The sequence below is a fragment of the Arctopsyche grandis genome, chromosome 7, assembly GCF_051622035.1.
Source record: "Arctopsyche grandis isolate Sample6627 chromosome 7, ASM5162203v2, whole genome shotgun sequence".
In the NCBI taxonomy this organism is placed as follows: domain Eukaryota; kingdom Metazoa; phylum Arthropoda; class Insecta; order Trichoptera; family Hydropsychidae; genus Arctopsyche; species Arctopsyche grandis.
In genome coordinates, this window is record NC_135361.1 from 18,158,774 (window position 1) to 18,176,777 (window position 18,004).

The window sequence follows — 18,004 nt, forward strand, 5'->3', positions numbered from 1 at the left end:
TAAATAATAAGATTTACTCTTGAATGATGTCGTATGCTGAGTCCTGTACAGTCCTCTTTTGGGTTTTGTCGACCCTGATGGTCTTGCAGGGGGCGCAATTAGCGCCCTGGTCGTTTTTCTCTGTCGGTTAATTTTTGGGATTAGGTCGCTGTATTTACGAACGTAAAATTAAAATTATTTATTGCTCTTATTTATATAAACGATTCGTTATGTCTGACGGGACAGGATCAGCTTACGGAATTTATCGCCGAATTATAAATAATCAATACGGATCCATTTAAATTAATTCGGCAATTTGGATGCGTTGTCTCGTAAAGCATTATTGAAATAATTCAAACCTGCGAATGCTTTCATAGTCTCATGTAATGAGATTTTTTTTTGATATGCATTTATTCTTTATCATGGAAATAATCTGCACTTAATCTATCTCTTCTTCTTCTTCTTATAATGCCAAATCCGTATTCGCTTGTAGGTGACTACCATGGGCAGACATTATTTATAGCCGGTGCAAATTATCGATTTCAATTTCTTAATTTCTCGAGTCCAAGTTCCATCCATGACCCAATGTTCCGAAGTCAAGACAGCCTTTCTACCAAGCCACCGTTTGCCTTCTATGTACTTCCCCTCTATTATTGTTTGTAGAAGGCGATACTTTGGACCACGAATATCATGGCCAAAATATTCTATTTTACGACGTTTTACCATGTCAAGAAGCTCTCTTTTAATGAACAAGCCAAAGGACCGTTTTGTTCCTCACATACTCCTTCCTTAATCTACATACATAGGTAGAAACAATTGATGAAGTTTTGTGATCGTAAGAAATTTTGACAGATTTGGATTCAGAATCGATACCCTCCAACTATTGGTTTTCTTTTTATTGAAATTTTTTATTCAATCATCTCAATCAATTCAATCAATTCAATTCAATTTTATTCAATCAATGGAGTAGGCTGAAACGTTGTTACGCGTAAGAGATATGATTAAAATTATATAATAATTTTTTTGAATATTTTTACTACAGATGAAAGTACAATATTTTTATATTATTACAATATTTAGTATTTTTACTGAAAAGTTTTGAAGTTTGTTTTTATATTTTTCTACGAAACCTTTCGGCGTATTGAAATTTAAGTTTCAGATTAATATCAACTAATATGATAAATACAATGAAAATCCGTTAATCGGAAGTGACAGATTATCTTGATCGCATTTCTTCTATTTTTTGGAATCTTAAATATGTGTGCTCTTCACGAAAAAATAAATCAGTATAATCCTTGTATCAATGTCATGTAAATAAATAATGTACTACTGTAGGACGTACAAGGCTGAACATTTATGTATGTTTGTATTGTTTATGTACTAACTTAGTGTTGATAAGGTTTTGAATAGAATTCGTAAATAGGAAGTACATACTAATATTTTTTTAAACAATGTTTCATTTTTTATTATTTTGACTTTTTATATTATTTCTATATTTTTAATGCTTAGAAGTTTTGTAGCAATAAACAAATTATGAACGAAATCCGACAACCGCAAGAAAGTCTTACGCTAAATCCAAAATGTTTCCCTATATAAGCGCTCAAACGTGCATCGAGAACGTTCTCGTAGCCGATGTGTTTGTATGCGTCATATCGGTTTTTTTTTTTAATTAAATTCATATTTGATGTGTAAAATATTTAATGCAATGACGTCAAAAATATTTTCGAAGCACTCAAGTGATCTTAACATTTATCAAAGCTTTATTTGTTTGAAAGTTTTCCTAGCAAAATTGCAAAACAAATTATGTTAAAAATGAAAAATAAAGTTTATTTTTAAATTTAGTTATTTTAATAACGTGATTGAAAAAGTTTATGAAGACCTACTCAGTCATATATTTTACATGTACATATACGTACATAAGTAAAACATTAGAGAAACATCTTGTAATCGGAATAATTTTGAAATATATTTTGTATATATACATATTAGTTCTTTGACTGGCCAGCTTCTGCTCATATTGATCCTTTAAAATCGATAATGCCTACTTTGTTTTTGGACTAAGTTCCAGCCTCAAATACAGAACGCCAAACTGCTATTGCGATGACCTTAGATACTAATTTTCATACTTCATTGAAAATTTGAACTGAATTGAATTCAAAGCTTTGTAAGATGTTTAGTCCTATACTAAAAACGATCGGATAAGAGATAAAAAGTCCTCTGAATTGTAATAGTAAGTGAAACGTAAAGGAGGTTTGTAAAAATGAACTTTGTCCTCTCTTAAGATGCGACGGTGACATTTATGTACAATTTGAACGAGGTAGCTCAATTGAATATTAAGAGGCCTCTTCCCAAGCTCATTCAATACACGTGGCTGTCTGGAGCGAATTTCCCGTTTAGGAGGCTTTTCGGCTGAGGAACTTCTAAAATTCGGTCTTCAGTGTGTGCTAATGGGGCTTAGGCGCTTCGCACGGGTTTGGCGAAGCTTATCCGCGTTTCTCCTCTGAAAAGTTAAACCCACATACTGATATCAACGTCTTTGTCTCCGTGTCAAAGTTTTCCCAATGTGGCAACCCGTCGCTTTGTTTAGAATACTGACTGGGATCAACGCGAAAGGTCTAAAATTAAAAACGTCAAATTCAGAAGCTGCATTTCAATTAAGAGAAAATCGCTATTGAATATAAACAACAAATCAAAAAGTATCTAATTTATTTTAAACATAAATATACTAACAAGCTCGTACTCGATATAAAAATAAGATAATATGTGAGTTAAATTTAGTTTTCATAGAGATATTACTTCGTCTAATGATTGAAATTATTAAAGTGCCTTCAAGTCAGATACATTTATTTTTGGCCTTTTGATAATCTAAGCAGATTATCTACCTTATATTACGTACGATCGCGTTACGATGGGATTACGCGTGCCTTTATGGGATATTTCGATTTTAATAAGACACGAGGAGTGTATATATGTATGTACATATAGAGTAGTGTACTGCCTACTCTTATAACGGATTCATTCATAAAATATCGAAGTATGTTGTTTATCATTACCTACATATTATTTTCAAATTAAAATGTCTGTTATTTATATTCCTGTATATTCCTTGATGTATTTAATACTGGAAAATGTTGCGATAGTATATTATGTACAAATATGCTACAGTGAATGCCAGCGGTGTAACTACTATGATGCGGGGGTATGCGGTGCATGCCCTCGGGGATCTCCAAATATTAATACATATATTTAAAGTTTAGAAAATGTCATTATAATATAATATGTGATATTTTTAAATTTACATGTAGGCTAATACGGACATTTAAAATTTGCAAGTTTATTTATTTCATTGAAAAGAAAATGGGGTAACTTGATAACTCTTGCATGCGGGCCAAATTTTTCTAGGCATGTCACTGATTGAACTACCCAATTAAAATTATACTTTCACTAGTAAAAGTATACTTTCATTAACTCAGTCAGGATATTGGAAACATGTTGTTAACTTAGATGCTTGGAAAAATCGAGTATTCGCTTCAGGAATCAAACGGTTCCTATATGAAGGTATGCTTGGAGAAATAGCAAAAGTTGGTCTAACATCATCAAATTTGCCTTTCGATGTAATTAAACGTTTATACACTGAAGAAGATATTGTAAAACTTTTGTTGGAGGCAGAAGAATAAAACACAACATTAATAAAAGTATCAGAAGTAAATTTAAAGTATATGGAGTATGAATTCATTAAAACGCTGGTGAAAGTATATTTTCCCTGATAGGTTGAAATCACTGTAACATTTGAGCCATTATATTTGAAATTAGTGTAAGTCCACTTTTCTTCATTTTGAGAAAGATCTGTCAATATATTAAATATAATGTTTTGCGTTTTACAATATTTAAAAATACTGGTGGCCTGTAATACGTATACTCAGCCTTTCCGAGATTTTGGACATATCAAATTAAAAGTACGGCTAGCAATTTGGGAATCAATTCAAATTGAAATTGTGTTTTTGGAACTGAAAATTGGACTTCCGCCACGTTCAAATGTAACGGCTCATATAATGTTAAATTATAAGTCTATTTGAAAGGATATAAACATATGATCCTGTCAAATGGGATGCATAGTTGTCGTTGGAAGTGAATAAAGCTTGCTCGTGACTCTATTTTTAATGTAGAGCTATTTTTCCGTAGGATAAAAAATACTGATGACACACTTGTGAAAGCTTTCCCTTTTTTCCCACCTGCTCATAGTCGTGAAAGCGCAGTTCTTTATACGAACTCTGGGAATAAAGAATGCGAAAAAAATAAACAACAGCACGCAAAAAAAAATAAGCCGAAACAGAAAACCTCTTCTACATATACTTATGTGTGTACATGTATATATGTATGGAAGTCAACAGAAAAACTATTTAAATTTTCGTTAGTTTTGTTAAACTTGTTAAATTGTTAAACTTTCAGACACGAAACACATCTACATCGAACCTAAATCACTCATTGTTACTACTGGATTCAATTTTGCATTAATTCAATACTAAAACCCAAGCTGAATAAAAAAGAAAAACATTCGAATGCAAGTCAAAGTACGACTTAGTACATTCGCAGCCTGATTTATTCCTTCGCTCTCAAATTAATTTAAATCGCTACAGCTTATACAGCGGGTGACACAGTTTTAATAAATAAATATGTATATTCGCCCACCCCTACTTCCCGGGGGGGGGAGGGGTGTAGAGTTGCGGACAAAGTTACGACACTGGCTCAACTTCCACGTCTTCCCGTGTATACATTTCTGAGACAAAGCAACCTCACTTCGTGCTCTTTTGTTGTGTTGCGTTTCGTACGATGCTCGTTTCCGTTTTCGAACACGGGAAAAATCATATCGAAGAGTCATTGTTCTTGGAAAATGCGAGTCACAATCATCTAGAAAGCTTTCGATCCATCCATTCCAATACATACAGCCGGATTCAACGTCATAACTGTAATCAATGGTTTTGTTTCTGCATTGACATGCGTGTATGCATGTACATATGTACATATGTAGTTACCTTAACATATATGCATATATTTTTTGTGCTAATTATTACTTAGAGGTAAAGTTTATTCTTGGTATATTATCGTTATGAAGACAGTTGTAAAACTTTTTGAATAAAATTTGTGGGTATAAGATAGGGTTGAAGTCTGTGTGTGAAAATAGCTTTGAAACAAACTTACGTATTCATTATAATATAACGTACGAACAAAACAAGCAACTTTGTTCTCTTTATTATTGTTCCATCCGAAAATTCATCTCGAGACGCGTACAATTTCATGTATGATTTTTTTCATTATGATATAAATTCTTCAATTACGTATGCTTATTCAAATTACAAGTGCGCGTGTGTTACAGAATTGGATGATTAGAGACGATTGAACTGCATGTACATACATAGTATATGAAATGTGATACAGACCGTTCTTTGACACATTTTGATTAATTAAGATGAAATTTCCAGTGAGTAGATATTGTATATCTATAGTAAAATACATATATACAAATATATTTGTATATTGTATGAGGAATATTCCTTGCTGTTTGTTACCTGTTGACTAGGGTAGTTATGTATTTATGTATGTACTACATCATCAAAGCGGATCACATTAAAAGGGTTTTAGAGATGCTGTTATACTTGAATTATTTGAGCCGTCATCATAATAATAGCGTGCTTTGTTATCTGAGGTCATTTCGACTTGCATCTTGTTTACAAAATTAAATGCCATAACTATAATGCTTTGGAATGGGTTTGGGTGAGTCGTTGCTCGTATATACATACGTACGATCAAAGTTTTATAAACTAATCTAATCGAAGGAATTGAATTCGTACGAAAGTTTAAATTTTATTATATTTTCACTCTGCGAATTTATTTTGTAATGAAAATACGGTGACCTGAATCCATCGCAGGGTAAACTCTCGTATAATAATAAGAGTGCGAATTCACAGTTCTACTTTATGTAGTTTATCTGTATTCGATATGGCACGAATCTTATTACGTTATGTTATTATTAAAGTTTCTCAATGCAACTGTGTAATGGCACTGTGTGCATCATCGAAAATTTCATCTTCTTCGGAAAGGAGCTTTTCCGTTATGTTGTGTGCGTTCTCGTCTGAAAAACTTCGCATTCAAATCGACGACTACTCTTTCTATCCTTTTAACTATGAATGATATTATTATATCTCGGGGAAAACAAATGGAAAATTCTTGTTGTTTCGAGGAAAACGAGCGAGAGCGACTGGGATGAATTTACTCTGCGGGACCACGGCGTGAAAACTTTCCCGCGGAAGTTTTTCCTTTGTAATCACTTTGTTAACGCACCTCAATCCTTCGCTTTGACGCCAGAATTAACGTAGATTATGATGAATATATTCTAATGATGGTAATATTATTATAATACGTTAATTTTGAGAACGAATCTTTTGTGTACATATATTGGAAACATGTTGGAAACGCCTGAAGTTAACGTCAACAGGTAAAAGAAAACTGTTTAGTTCCTTAGCAGTATAAAAGTGGAATACGTATGAATCTATACTTACATACATAGGTATATTTTCGTATAAGATCAGTGTTAGTCAAGCAATTTAGATGAAAATGTATTAAATAAAATTTTAATTAGATATTCGTAAGAGGTACAAATTCTGCATATATAATATGTATGTAATATGCACTATTCTTTATTGATTGTAGTATTTATATGAAAAAAAGTAAATAATAATTGCAAGTGTTTATTTGTGTGGTCGTCCAAATTTCCAAGAAAATAAATGTGCGTTATTTGCATTTTTTTTAAATTCGGACAATCATTTCAATGCATAAAATGTGCACATAAAGCAATTTTCTTTGTATAGAATAATTTGTGTTAAATCGCATTTGAGTAGTTCTCATGTTGGTTTGTATTTATTATATCAAATTCACTCAAGTTATTATCGGCATTTTTTTTAACATTAGATGTCTCCATATTTATAGGATTAGATTACGGTCAAACCAAAATAACAATAAATGTTCCAACAGAGCATAACTTGAGTGAATTTGCAAATGAAAGCAAAAGAGCAAAAAAGAGGTTAAAAATAGCCAAAGTGCCTCAAAAGCATTTTTTACCATTCAATATCCGGTCCTTTATTTATGATATTTAGAGAATCAATTTTAAATATAATTTAATTAATCATATTAATTTTATATTATTAACCAGCAACATAGCTCAGTGGTTAGCATGTAATGCTTTCAAATGAGGCTACACCTTGGATATATGTGATCGTTCAGTATCAGAGTTTGCCAATGTATCTGATTTCATGGTCAAAACGGTTACACCAAATTGGCAAACTATTCCCGTTTTTCATAAATTTGAGTTTCTAGCATCTTGGATTTGTTGATCGTTATAAATATGCTACCCACCTACATATTCTGCAAAAATGTACGTATTTCTCGCAAAAAAAATTGGTGTATATCGAATTTGTCCATAGATGTCTTGATGGTATTGTACATACATATATTTGTATATACATTATATATGTACATGTATATGTTTATATTTTTTTGTATTTGTAAAATATTTTTGAATTGTTAGGTCTATGTAGAAAAATGGGAAAATTGTTCGGTCTATGTAGAAACTTGTAATAAAACACAAATTTAGACATCAAATAAAAGCGTAGGTATCTTTTAATTTCTTTTAAATAAAATTTTATTTTTATATATTTAATACACGTATAATAATAATTGTAACAAGTAATAATTGTACACGTATTTAAGAATATGAAGAAAAAATTAAAAAATCTTTCATTGAATATTTTCTCTTCCATTAGTTACATATTTTGAATTTTAATTTCTCAACTACAAAGTACCTGTTTTGTGAAGCGTGAACGAAAAGCATTATCAATTTGCATATTTTATTCGAAAATAACAAATTTTAAGTACAACTGAGACAAGTAGGCGTCTCATTTCTGATGAAAACATTCAAATGTGAGCACCGTTGACCTACAGAGAGTACTCAAAACCCAGGGGTTTGTACTTGACGCCTACTAATGACGCAAACTCTAGGCTTTTTTTACATCTGGCCATATGTATATGTACATGTATAATATTTTTCCACAGACATAAAGAAAATACAGTTGAAAAGTGTATTAGACGAAATTCATTCAATCACGAAATTTTATAATACGTCGACCATGCAGATTTTTCCCCCAGTATTTATTGAACGACTTCAATTGTTCAACTATGCGTATTAAATAAATGGCATGTGGAGAAATTTTGACAATAGTATGAATATACATATCTATATATATATATATATATATATATATATATATATATATATATATATATATATATATATATATATATATATATATATATATGTATGTACATATGTATATATGGAGTTGATCGCGCGTACCAGACCTTCATTAGCTTAAAAGCCAACAAACAGTAAACGGAATCGACTCGATTTGCTTATTCGATTTGGTACTGCCGTACATTGTCAATATACCGAATATCAATTACGGTGGCTTTCAAATTCGATTACGTTCACGAAAATTTATAGAACGACGTCTATTACATATTTTCATTTATTTTATTTGCGTTTTTGTTTCAGTAAAATGACCTCGAAAACGATCTGGTTGACTTTGACGTTGGCGACCGTTGCATCTATGGTCCAAGCTGATATCGGCAACAAGAGGATTCCGTCTGGCTTTCAGGGGATGCGAGGCAAGAAGAGTGTCGATTATGCTAGCTTTGACGAGAATCCGATCCCCATGAGTGCATTCGATAAAATGTCCCTCATAGATTCCCTAGACGAATCGAGATTGGCCAATTTGGAGAATGCCATGTTGGAGAGGCCCGATCTGTACTACGGATATCAGGATCACGTCGGATTCAAACGAGCACCCATGGGCTTCCAAGGCATGAGGGGAAAGAAGACTTATTTGATGGACACGGGACCTTCGGCGTATGCAGCTTATGCTGACATGTTCGATGATGATTATTTAGAGAAGAGAGCACCGTCTTTAGGCTTCCAAGGAATGCGCGGAAAGAGGGAGTTCGAGTATGCTCCGTTTGCTTATTCTGATAAAAGGGGTCCTTCGGGATTTCAAGGCATGCGTGGAAAGAAGAGTGGCGATGCATCTCACATGTTGGAGGCACTGAAGAAAGCCGATGAAGTTGATCTTGTCAAAGATGATCTTGAGAGGTCTGAAAATCTTTCGCACGAGCAACCTATTAATGGTTACGATATGGGATCTTCTGACAATATGATTGGTTTGAAGCAGAGACGAGCTCAGGGCTTGGGATTTTTCGGAGTCAGGGGTAAGAAGATGCCGTCTACTTCTTCTTTCTTCGGAATGAGGGGCAAGAAAGGACCGTACGATCTCGCACCCTTCAGGGGAAAATTTGTGGGAGTTCGCGGCAAGAAGATGTTCGAAGCAAGACCGAGCGAATTGCAAATGTTGGAAGATAAGCTTACTTGGAATGGAGATTCGTCTTACGAAAAGCGGAAAGGACCTAGCGGATTCGTGGGAATGAGAGGGAAAAAGTGGATCGCACCAGGTGAGTTAAAAATAAATCTCTCCGTAATTATTTTCGAGTCAGAAATGTATAACAGCGGTAAATGAAATTAATTCCGAATTTTTATATGAAAATTTTTTTTAGTTAAAGTAATATCATTTTAATTGTTTGTTTGAGTCATGAACACTAAAACAAATTAAAATTTAAACATACATATCTATATACATATATAGGGATTCCAAACAATGTGACATATTCCGATACCGGTATTACCGTTTAAAAGAGTTCTACTAGTGGTAGTATTGAATTATTTAAGCAATTAATGGACTAAAATTAATTTATAAATAAATATTAATTAATTAATTGTCCGAAAATCATTAATTATTTTAATTAACTGTTAACTAAATTTTTAATTAATTGATTTCTAAATTATAAAAAAATGTGTTAAATCAATCTACCGCTCGAATTACTGATGAGTGAGTAAAAAAAAAGTAAATAAATTTTTGCGGGCTCATTGCTTTGAAGGTTTTATTGTGTGGATGGTTTTTAGCTTTTTAATATTATATAGTAGTGGTTTAACCCGGCTTCGCTCGGTATTTGTAATATAAACCGATCAAGCGTGGCTAATCTAATAGTAAACATTTTATTAAATTTATTTGAATAGTTTTATTTTATTTAATTTTATTTGAATATTCATTTCATTTTATTAAATTTAAAGTCACGGATTCTACCACCCAAACCTTGCATACATACATTAAACCTTACATACAAAGTCTCTTTCGAAATTATATATTAAATGTATTCAAATAATTGAAAAAATAGGCTTCCGAAAAAAGGCAATGAGACTTTTTATTGTTAACTGCCAGTTATTTATTTATAGTTTTTTTTTGACCATTGTGGCATTACAAGAAGAAAACAATGGCCTACATAAGAAAACAAACAAAAGAAACATAGTACATAAAAATGAATATAAGGGAAAAAATAAATATATGTATATATAATGTTATAAATCAATATACATAAGTATTCGAAAATAATCTTGGGTATAAGTACGATATTTTAACTATATTTTATATTTTATTTTAAATTTATGATAAATTTGGCGGCTTCTTTGAATAACAGGTCAAAAAAAATGTCGAGTGTTGACTCATTCTTTCCATACAAACTAGCCCATACAACGTTTTTTTTCTAAATTCAAAACAATTCAAGTAATATAAAATTAAAATCATTATATTTCGGTACTACCGGCAGTACCGAAGGTCGAATTTTGAACAAAAACTGGTAATATATGTATAAATAAAATATACATATAAACATATTTATTTTAACATTTCAGATGCAGCTCTTCCAAAAATCAACAGTGCCAACGGAAACGAAGAGGATTAAGTTAAAACTGTCAAAATTTAAAAACGCATTATCCGTCTGAATTAATTAAACGAAAATTGAATGAACCGACACTTATTTTGCATACAAAACACACTTACATCTATGTATACCTATGTATAATAGCCTGATAATATTTTTGTATAATTGAAAACAATTATTCGATCTTTACATTATATTATATATACTTTCAAAGAATATCTGCTTGAGATGTTCATTATTTATTTGCAAAAAGAGTAAAAAGTATATGAAATTGAATAATATTTTTAAGCATTGTTAAGATTATTTAATCGGCTTGAGTGTGCGATTAAGACGTGTCGTGCCGAATTGGATCGTTGGTCGATGTTAATTTTTTCATTTTTATAAATGTGTGCATTTTCTAGTGAATTTTCGAATAATACTTTGTTTATGCTTGAAAATTTTACAATGTTGATTTTTTATGTATCGGAACAAATCGTGTTCTCGTACCCGTCAACCGCATTTTCAATTTGTACCTATGCCGTGTAAACAGCATGTGTTCGAAACTATAATTGAAATCAACAAACGATACGAATTCATTGTTAATTCTACACTGTAGAATCTACAGTATTGAAGCTTTGCGCGTGCGTGTCTGCACGTGTTGTGTGTATGTAGTATGTGCGAAAATTGATTTTTTTTTATTCATTTACGTATAATCCATATATCTATGCTTTATTTTCCTTTTAGATAGAAATAATGCAGATCTGAGCATTTTGGTGTGGCTGGCAAAATGTTCACGTCGACATGTTCGATTCCTATGCAATTTTATTGATAGTATTTATTTTTGGTTTTAATTTATTTTGTTTATTTATTTAATTTAAACAATTGAATATATTATAAACAATTGTATTATAATATATATATTTATGTGTAATTGTAATATTAAAAATGATAGAATATGTACCTTTGTTGAAGTGTATATTATTAAATAATGTTTATTATTAATATATGATGATTATAATTAATTATTAATAATAATATATGAGGCAATACCCCAAAGTTTGAAGTGATTTTTCTTTTGATACAATTTTTCAAATATAATACCCATATAATGTATTCTTTTCAGAAGGAACATCAGTTTGAATAACAAATACATTTTTTACTAAGAAACATGGATTCATTTTTTTTTCTTAGAGAAGCAAATAATACTTCTTTCATAATTAAAGTTTCACTAATTCAAAAGAAAACAATGTTGAAATGAGATTCTTTTTGAAATACTTTTCATACAGTTTAATATGAGTGAAGAAAATCTCAAAGAAACTCACCAAATATAGGTACAACTTTTAACAAACTACTGCAGCACTGTACTGATTGTAATAAAAATAAATATATAAGGTATGAAGAATTGAAGTTTTAGTGAAAAGAGTAATATTTTTTAATTCATAAAGATTTACTAAGGAATTTATATATGTAAATACATATGTATATTATACGGACATAAAAGGCATCGTAAGTATGTACATAAATTATAATAAGAGTATGATGTTAGGCTCAACAATTCAAACTAATTTGAGAAACAGAATAGGGCTAAGTTTAAATGTAGGTATATATGTATACATACATATGTATATAACTGACTGATATTGACTCGCAATAATATGTAGTGAGACCACAGTGAGATAGTTTAACCACAACACTTTACAATATACAAACAAACTAATTTTAGCAGTAATACTTCATTTATAAATAAGGCCATTCCTTAATACAACATTGTCGATACACAAATTAACTAATTGGTAAATAATCAAACGGTTTAAATACAACTTAAGCTAGTGAACATGTTAGTTCGTTTAAATAATGCTGGAAATATGCATGTGCATGTATCTAATTGTTTATGAAGGTTGAGTTTTAAAAGTTCATGTAAAATATGTAAACGACTCCCACACTTTGTTCAAAAAATATAGTCAAATCGAGAAAGCGAAGCGATGCACTCGTTGCAACCTACTGGGGTGGGTTTGTGTTTGCTTGTGATAAAATTTGCATAACGAGAGCCAGCGTTAACTTATCCATTTCCCACACAATGAGTCAAAGGCTGCAGTTATGCTTCAGTTGAAAATTTTATGCAAACTAGCTCTAAAGTGTATACACTGATCAGTCAAAAAGTTGATTATGTTGAAGGCCCATCCATGTGAAAAAAATGCTGGATATGAAAATTGATTATGAAGCGTATTTCTATAATAATTAGTATTATTAAAGTGACGTTGCGAGAAATTTTAGGACATTTTTCAATAGCCTATATATTGGGCTAATAATGTTATTAATTCATGGTATTTGATCGCGTAACAGGAAATTTCTAGACTTTTTCCCAAATATTTAAAATCAAATGCTTTCTGTATAGATTTAGAAAACTTTTTATGGGTAAGTCCCACATTTGAACATAAAACATTTGGTCACTTTAGATTAAGTCCATCACAAGCACACTGGATATAGTATTTTATAGTAGATTTTATTAATTTGATTTTGTTATATTTTAAGGAAAATGTTTATTATACTTTTTTCTGAAATATAAAATAACAAACGACTGATGCCTGAAATATAATTATAATAGTTGTTTTACTCGGCTTCGGTTAGTATTTGTAATATAACCAGCTTAAACATGCTGAATCTAGTCTCTTTCGAAATTGTATATTATATTAGAATATATGTGATTGCAGTCGTTCGAACAACTGCGCCATCTATTATTATTTTCAAAAAAAAGTTTAAAATAGTAAAGTCTTTTGTACATAGATGGCAGTATGCAATAAATCATAGATTAACAAATATTTTGAGTTGTAATAATTGATTTAAGCTGCTAAAAACTAAGAATAGCCTCGTAAAAATGGGAAGCTTTTTTAAATTTCTAAATGAATTCTATGTTTATTTTAATTACAAAAAAAAGATTTCATATTATTTGCGTAGTATGGACAAAAAGACGTGTGCTACGACCAAAGTCAACTGTCAAAGTGACAGTTGATAAACTCGGATTCCAGAGGTATGTTTGTATTCATTAGCAAAATTTTAAGAATATGATTTTTTGATTCATCTTAAATTATTTGTAATGTTATGTTATGAAAATTTTGTTTTCGTCATTTATATGACATTAAATTAATACGTATTTTATTTTAAAATTTAAATAATGGTTTTTAGAAATGTATCTGATTAGTCATTTTATTTTATGTTAAAGCTATACAATAATAGTTCCATCCTTAATATAACATTATATAAATATACACAATATTTTTATTTTATAATACATACATATACGGTTGCGAATAAGATTTAGGAAATCCAGCCAATATTTCCTAGAGCGTATTCACAACATTTTCCTAAGATGAAAATGTACAACACATCTCTCTCAAATATATAAAATCACAAAGCTTTTAAAAATGACCAAAACCAATATAATTTGATTTTAAAAAGTTGCCAAGTCATTAAGTCAATGATAGGGTATACATATACATATGATTGGTTTATTTTCCACTCCAAGGTTGAAATTTTCTTTTCGATTCGTCATTTTTTGACATGTTTAATTCATTTACGAATCTCTTGCCTGCCCAAGTGTTGAATTTGAGTCGCTTTCGTCCAATGGAGGTCATGTCTTTCAACGGAGAAATATAATCGACGTACTCTTTAATCAAATTATCAGGTCGTGATCCATAGTCATAAGTTCGCTTCCCTGCCCATTTGTTGAATGGAATCTTTTTAAAATCCGATTTCACAATTGATACCTCACCTCGATTGCTTGAACGTTTTCCTCCCCATGACACAAAAGAAGGTCTCTTTGGTAGTGTTCTGCTGAAATCTAACCCTTTTTTAATTTCGTATTTAGATAATGGAGCAATACGTTTCCCAGCCCATGATCTAAACGTACGTTTGTCAAGTCTGTAATCGTCATTATCACCCCTTGTGTTGAATCCGTCTTCCGTACCGTATGGATATAAGTTTTCAAGAAACGGGTCCTCATTAAGTAATACATCCTCATTACCCAAATTGCCCAGTTTTAAGTCGAACATTGCTCTCGGTGATAACAGGTTTATTGCTCTCATTAATTCGTTAATATCCTCTTCTAATTTGAAGTCTCCGTTTTTGTACTCGGGTCTTCCTTCATAGTGAAGTTCACTTTGACTGTTTGATTCTGTTTCCTGTTCATTCGACAACTCATTGTCGTTGACATCATTTGAACTCTTTTCTAATCTTTCTAATGGTTCGAGACCTGTCGGTTGTCCAAAGTCTTCGGTGCTTACTATAGTGAAAGCCCTGTACCATACAATGAACAGTAATATCCAAAAGCGGGCCATTCTGAAAAATCAAACGTATATAAATTAGTATCGTTTTATAATTGTAAATCTATGTATGAATCTAAAACAACAAAAAATTAAATTGACTTTTGCAATGTAATTGATAAACTTTTGATATGCTCGTAAGCAAATAGTCAGTTGACTGTAGAATTGAGGCATTTTAAATAAAATAACAGTAATATAAAGTTAAGGAACTTGAATCCTATGGTCATATTCAATGTTGTATGAATATTGCCAACTTCATAGGTTTCAATTTTATTTGTATCGATATTTTAACTGTATTTGCTACCGGTGAGCTCCGTTCAACCGAATTGAAATATCCTTATAAATTTGCTTTAGTTGGCTTTGTATATTGTATACAAAAATGATGTTGTTTTTTATGCATGTATGTATCTTTATCTTTAATATACGAGCATATATTGTGATCATTGATAGATTTTTATGCATTAAAACACCTTAAAAATATTTAAAAATCGTTTAGCAATCAATTCTTCCCATATTTTTTTAATAGTTAATGTTTATCTTGTTAAATAAGTATTTCACTATGTATAACATTTTCGTATATATTACATAGTGAATATATTTTCACTAGTGAAAATATATTTTCACCAATTCAAGCAGTGAAAATGTATCAAACAATGAATTTACAACGTATAAATTTAACCCTAACAACCCAATCTTAAATGAATAGGGCCAACCCTTACTTAACCTAACGTATCCTAACCCCTAAATAATACCAACCCTAACAATCTAATCTTAAATGAATAAAACCAACCCTGAAAATATAACTGAAAATATGATTTCACTGAAACGTTAGTGAAAGTATATTTTCACTTGAAATATAATTTCACTGTGACATATACATACATACATACATATATGTTAGAGATGAAGTGTATCTTACAATTGTAATATATTTTGACTAGTTGGAATATATTCCATCTAACCTGGTATCAATTACCGTTATAGTGTATTTTCAGTTGTAATATATATATTTTGACTAGTTGGAATATATTCCGAATATAACCCACGTAAGTTGATTGATATGTCGAATTTTATTCCAATTGGTCAAAGTATATTACAACTGAAAATACAGTTCCACTATAAGTGAGCACTAGGTAAGATAGAGAGGTTAGGTTTTCCTGAAAACGTCATTCGTCTAGTAAATTGAGTTGGAAAGTCACATTTTTTTTGTTTTGAACACATTCCTAGATTAATCGTAATACGGTACTCTTTACATTTAATCGTAATATTAACGCATTATTGAATTCTAAAGCATTCGCAAAAACATCACAGCTTTCAAAACTCAGCTGTTATAATACAACTGGCGCACATTGTTGAAAGTATATTTGCGCTTATAGAGATATAATTTAGCAGTTGAATTGTATTCGAATATGAATGACTTAAAAAGTCAGTTGAAATATATTAAAATCGAAAATACACTTCGACTGTAACATATGTGTATATGTATGTATGTATGTACAAACTCGACGACGAGACACACCAAAGAAGTCGGTAAAACGAGTCTCGAGATATTTCAAGTAAATGGAACGAGGTAGATCCATTTTCTACTATATAATTTAATTTGATGTAAAAAATATTAAATTGACTTAAAATTATAATTTTATAATGTATTAAAAATTGTAGAATTTTCTTATTATTAATTTTATTCTAGAATTGAATATTTTACAGTTTTAAATATTTTTTATTCAATTTAATTTCATTCTATATTTAGAAGTCAATACATGGAAATTTTGATCATAAATAATAATAATCATTATTTTTAAATCGACAAAGGTACTACTAAAATTTGCATATTGTACATACATACATGTTAAACATATAAACTTAAAATTTAATTTTCCCAACAAAACATATTGTACATATTGTTGCGTAGGCGTGGGTGGAGGATCCAAGTAAAAGGCCAACAGTCGTTTCACAAAATTACATGATATCGCCTACGTACCGCCTTATAAAGGGTAGATCTCTCAGGACGTCTAATCTGTTTACCTGTTGTACATATAGTCACGTATTCGGATATGTATTTCCACGACATTGGGTCTCCACGTACCGATTCTGAGAAAGGACTAATAACAGTCATTGTTTAGCCTAAATGCACTTAGAGTCCAGATATAATCCTGGAAGTAAGTGCAAGCACTTAGTTAATCCGTTAACAGATATCCGTTGGTCTAAGTGCAAGCACTTAGTTAATCCGTTAACAGATAACCCTTGAACGGTCACATAGTCTCTGGGATTCTATTCGCTTAATCCGCGGCGTACGTAACAATATGTATGTATAATTAAAATCGGCCTCCGTGACGAGCCGGAATGTTAAATTACTGAAAACGCAAATATCGGAAGGCAAAGATCGAAAATCGAAAGATCTTAAGTCGAAAGATCAAAAAAAAAGGGTGCATGGTAAACGGTACATACTCAATTAATTTGCGAGCAGGATACAACAGAAACAAGAGGAACAGGCTTTTCCTCCCGTATTAATGTGCGCGCGCAGAATACGGGAGGAAAAGCCTGTTCCTCTTGTTCCTGTTGTACCCTGCTCGCGCAAATTAAGTGAGTATGTACGTGAGTATGTACCATGCACCCTTTTTTTTTGATCTTTCGACTTAAGATCTTTCGATTTTCGATCTTTGCCTTCCGATATTTGTGTTTTCTGTAATTTAACATTCTGGCTCGTCACGTAGACCCAATTAAAATACATATTATTTGAACTAAAACAATATTTACATGAGGCTTTTGAAGTGTAATTTGAAACAAGCACCAAATACTTTGTGCTTTCAACTGAAAGTGAGAGAAAAGAAAACAGCCGTCAGGAAAAC

At 31.1% G+C, this 18,004-nt stretch overlaps 2 protein-coding genes across 2 annotated transcripts in view; both read left to right on the forward strand.

Moving 5' to 3' along the window:
- The window catches only part of Tk (Tachykinin), a 61,495-nt gene extending 49,612 nt beyond the window's left edge, over nt 1-11,883 (forward strand). The window contains exons 2-3 of the mRNA XM_077434542.1: nt 8,585-9,534; nt 10,829-11,883. Coding sequence (XP_077290668.1) covers nt 8,589-9,534; nt 10,829-10,878 — 996 coding nt within the window. The 5' untranslated portion in view covers nt 8,585-8,588 and the 3' untranslated portion in view covers nt 10,879-11,883. The remainder of the gene's footprint in view (nt 1-8,584; nt 9,535-10,828) is intronic.
- Nucleotides 11,884-13,798: 1,915 nt separating this feature from the next.
- Nucleotides 13,799-18,004, forward strand: part of LOC143914642 (COMM domain-containing protein 4) — a 29,549-nt gene continuing 25,343 nt past the window's right edge. The window contains exon 1 of the mRNA XM_077434932.1: nt 13,799-13,864. The gene's annotated coding sequence lies outside the window, so the exon portion shown is untranslated. The remainder of the gene's footprint in view (nt 13,865-18,004) is intronic.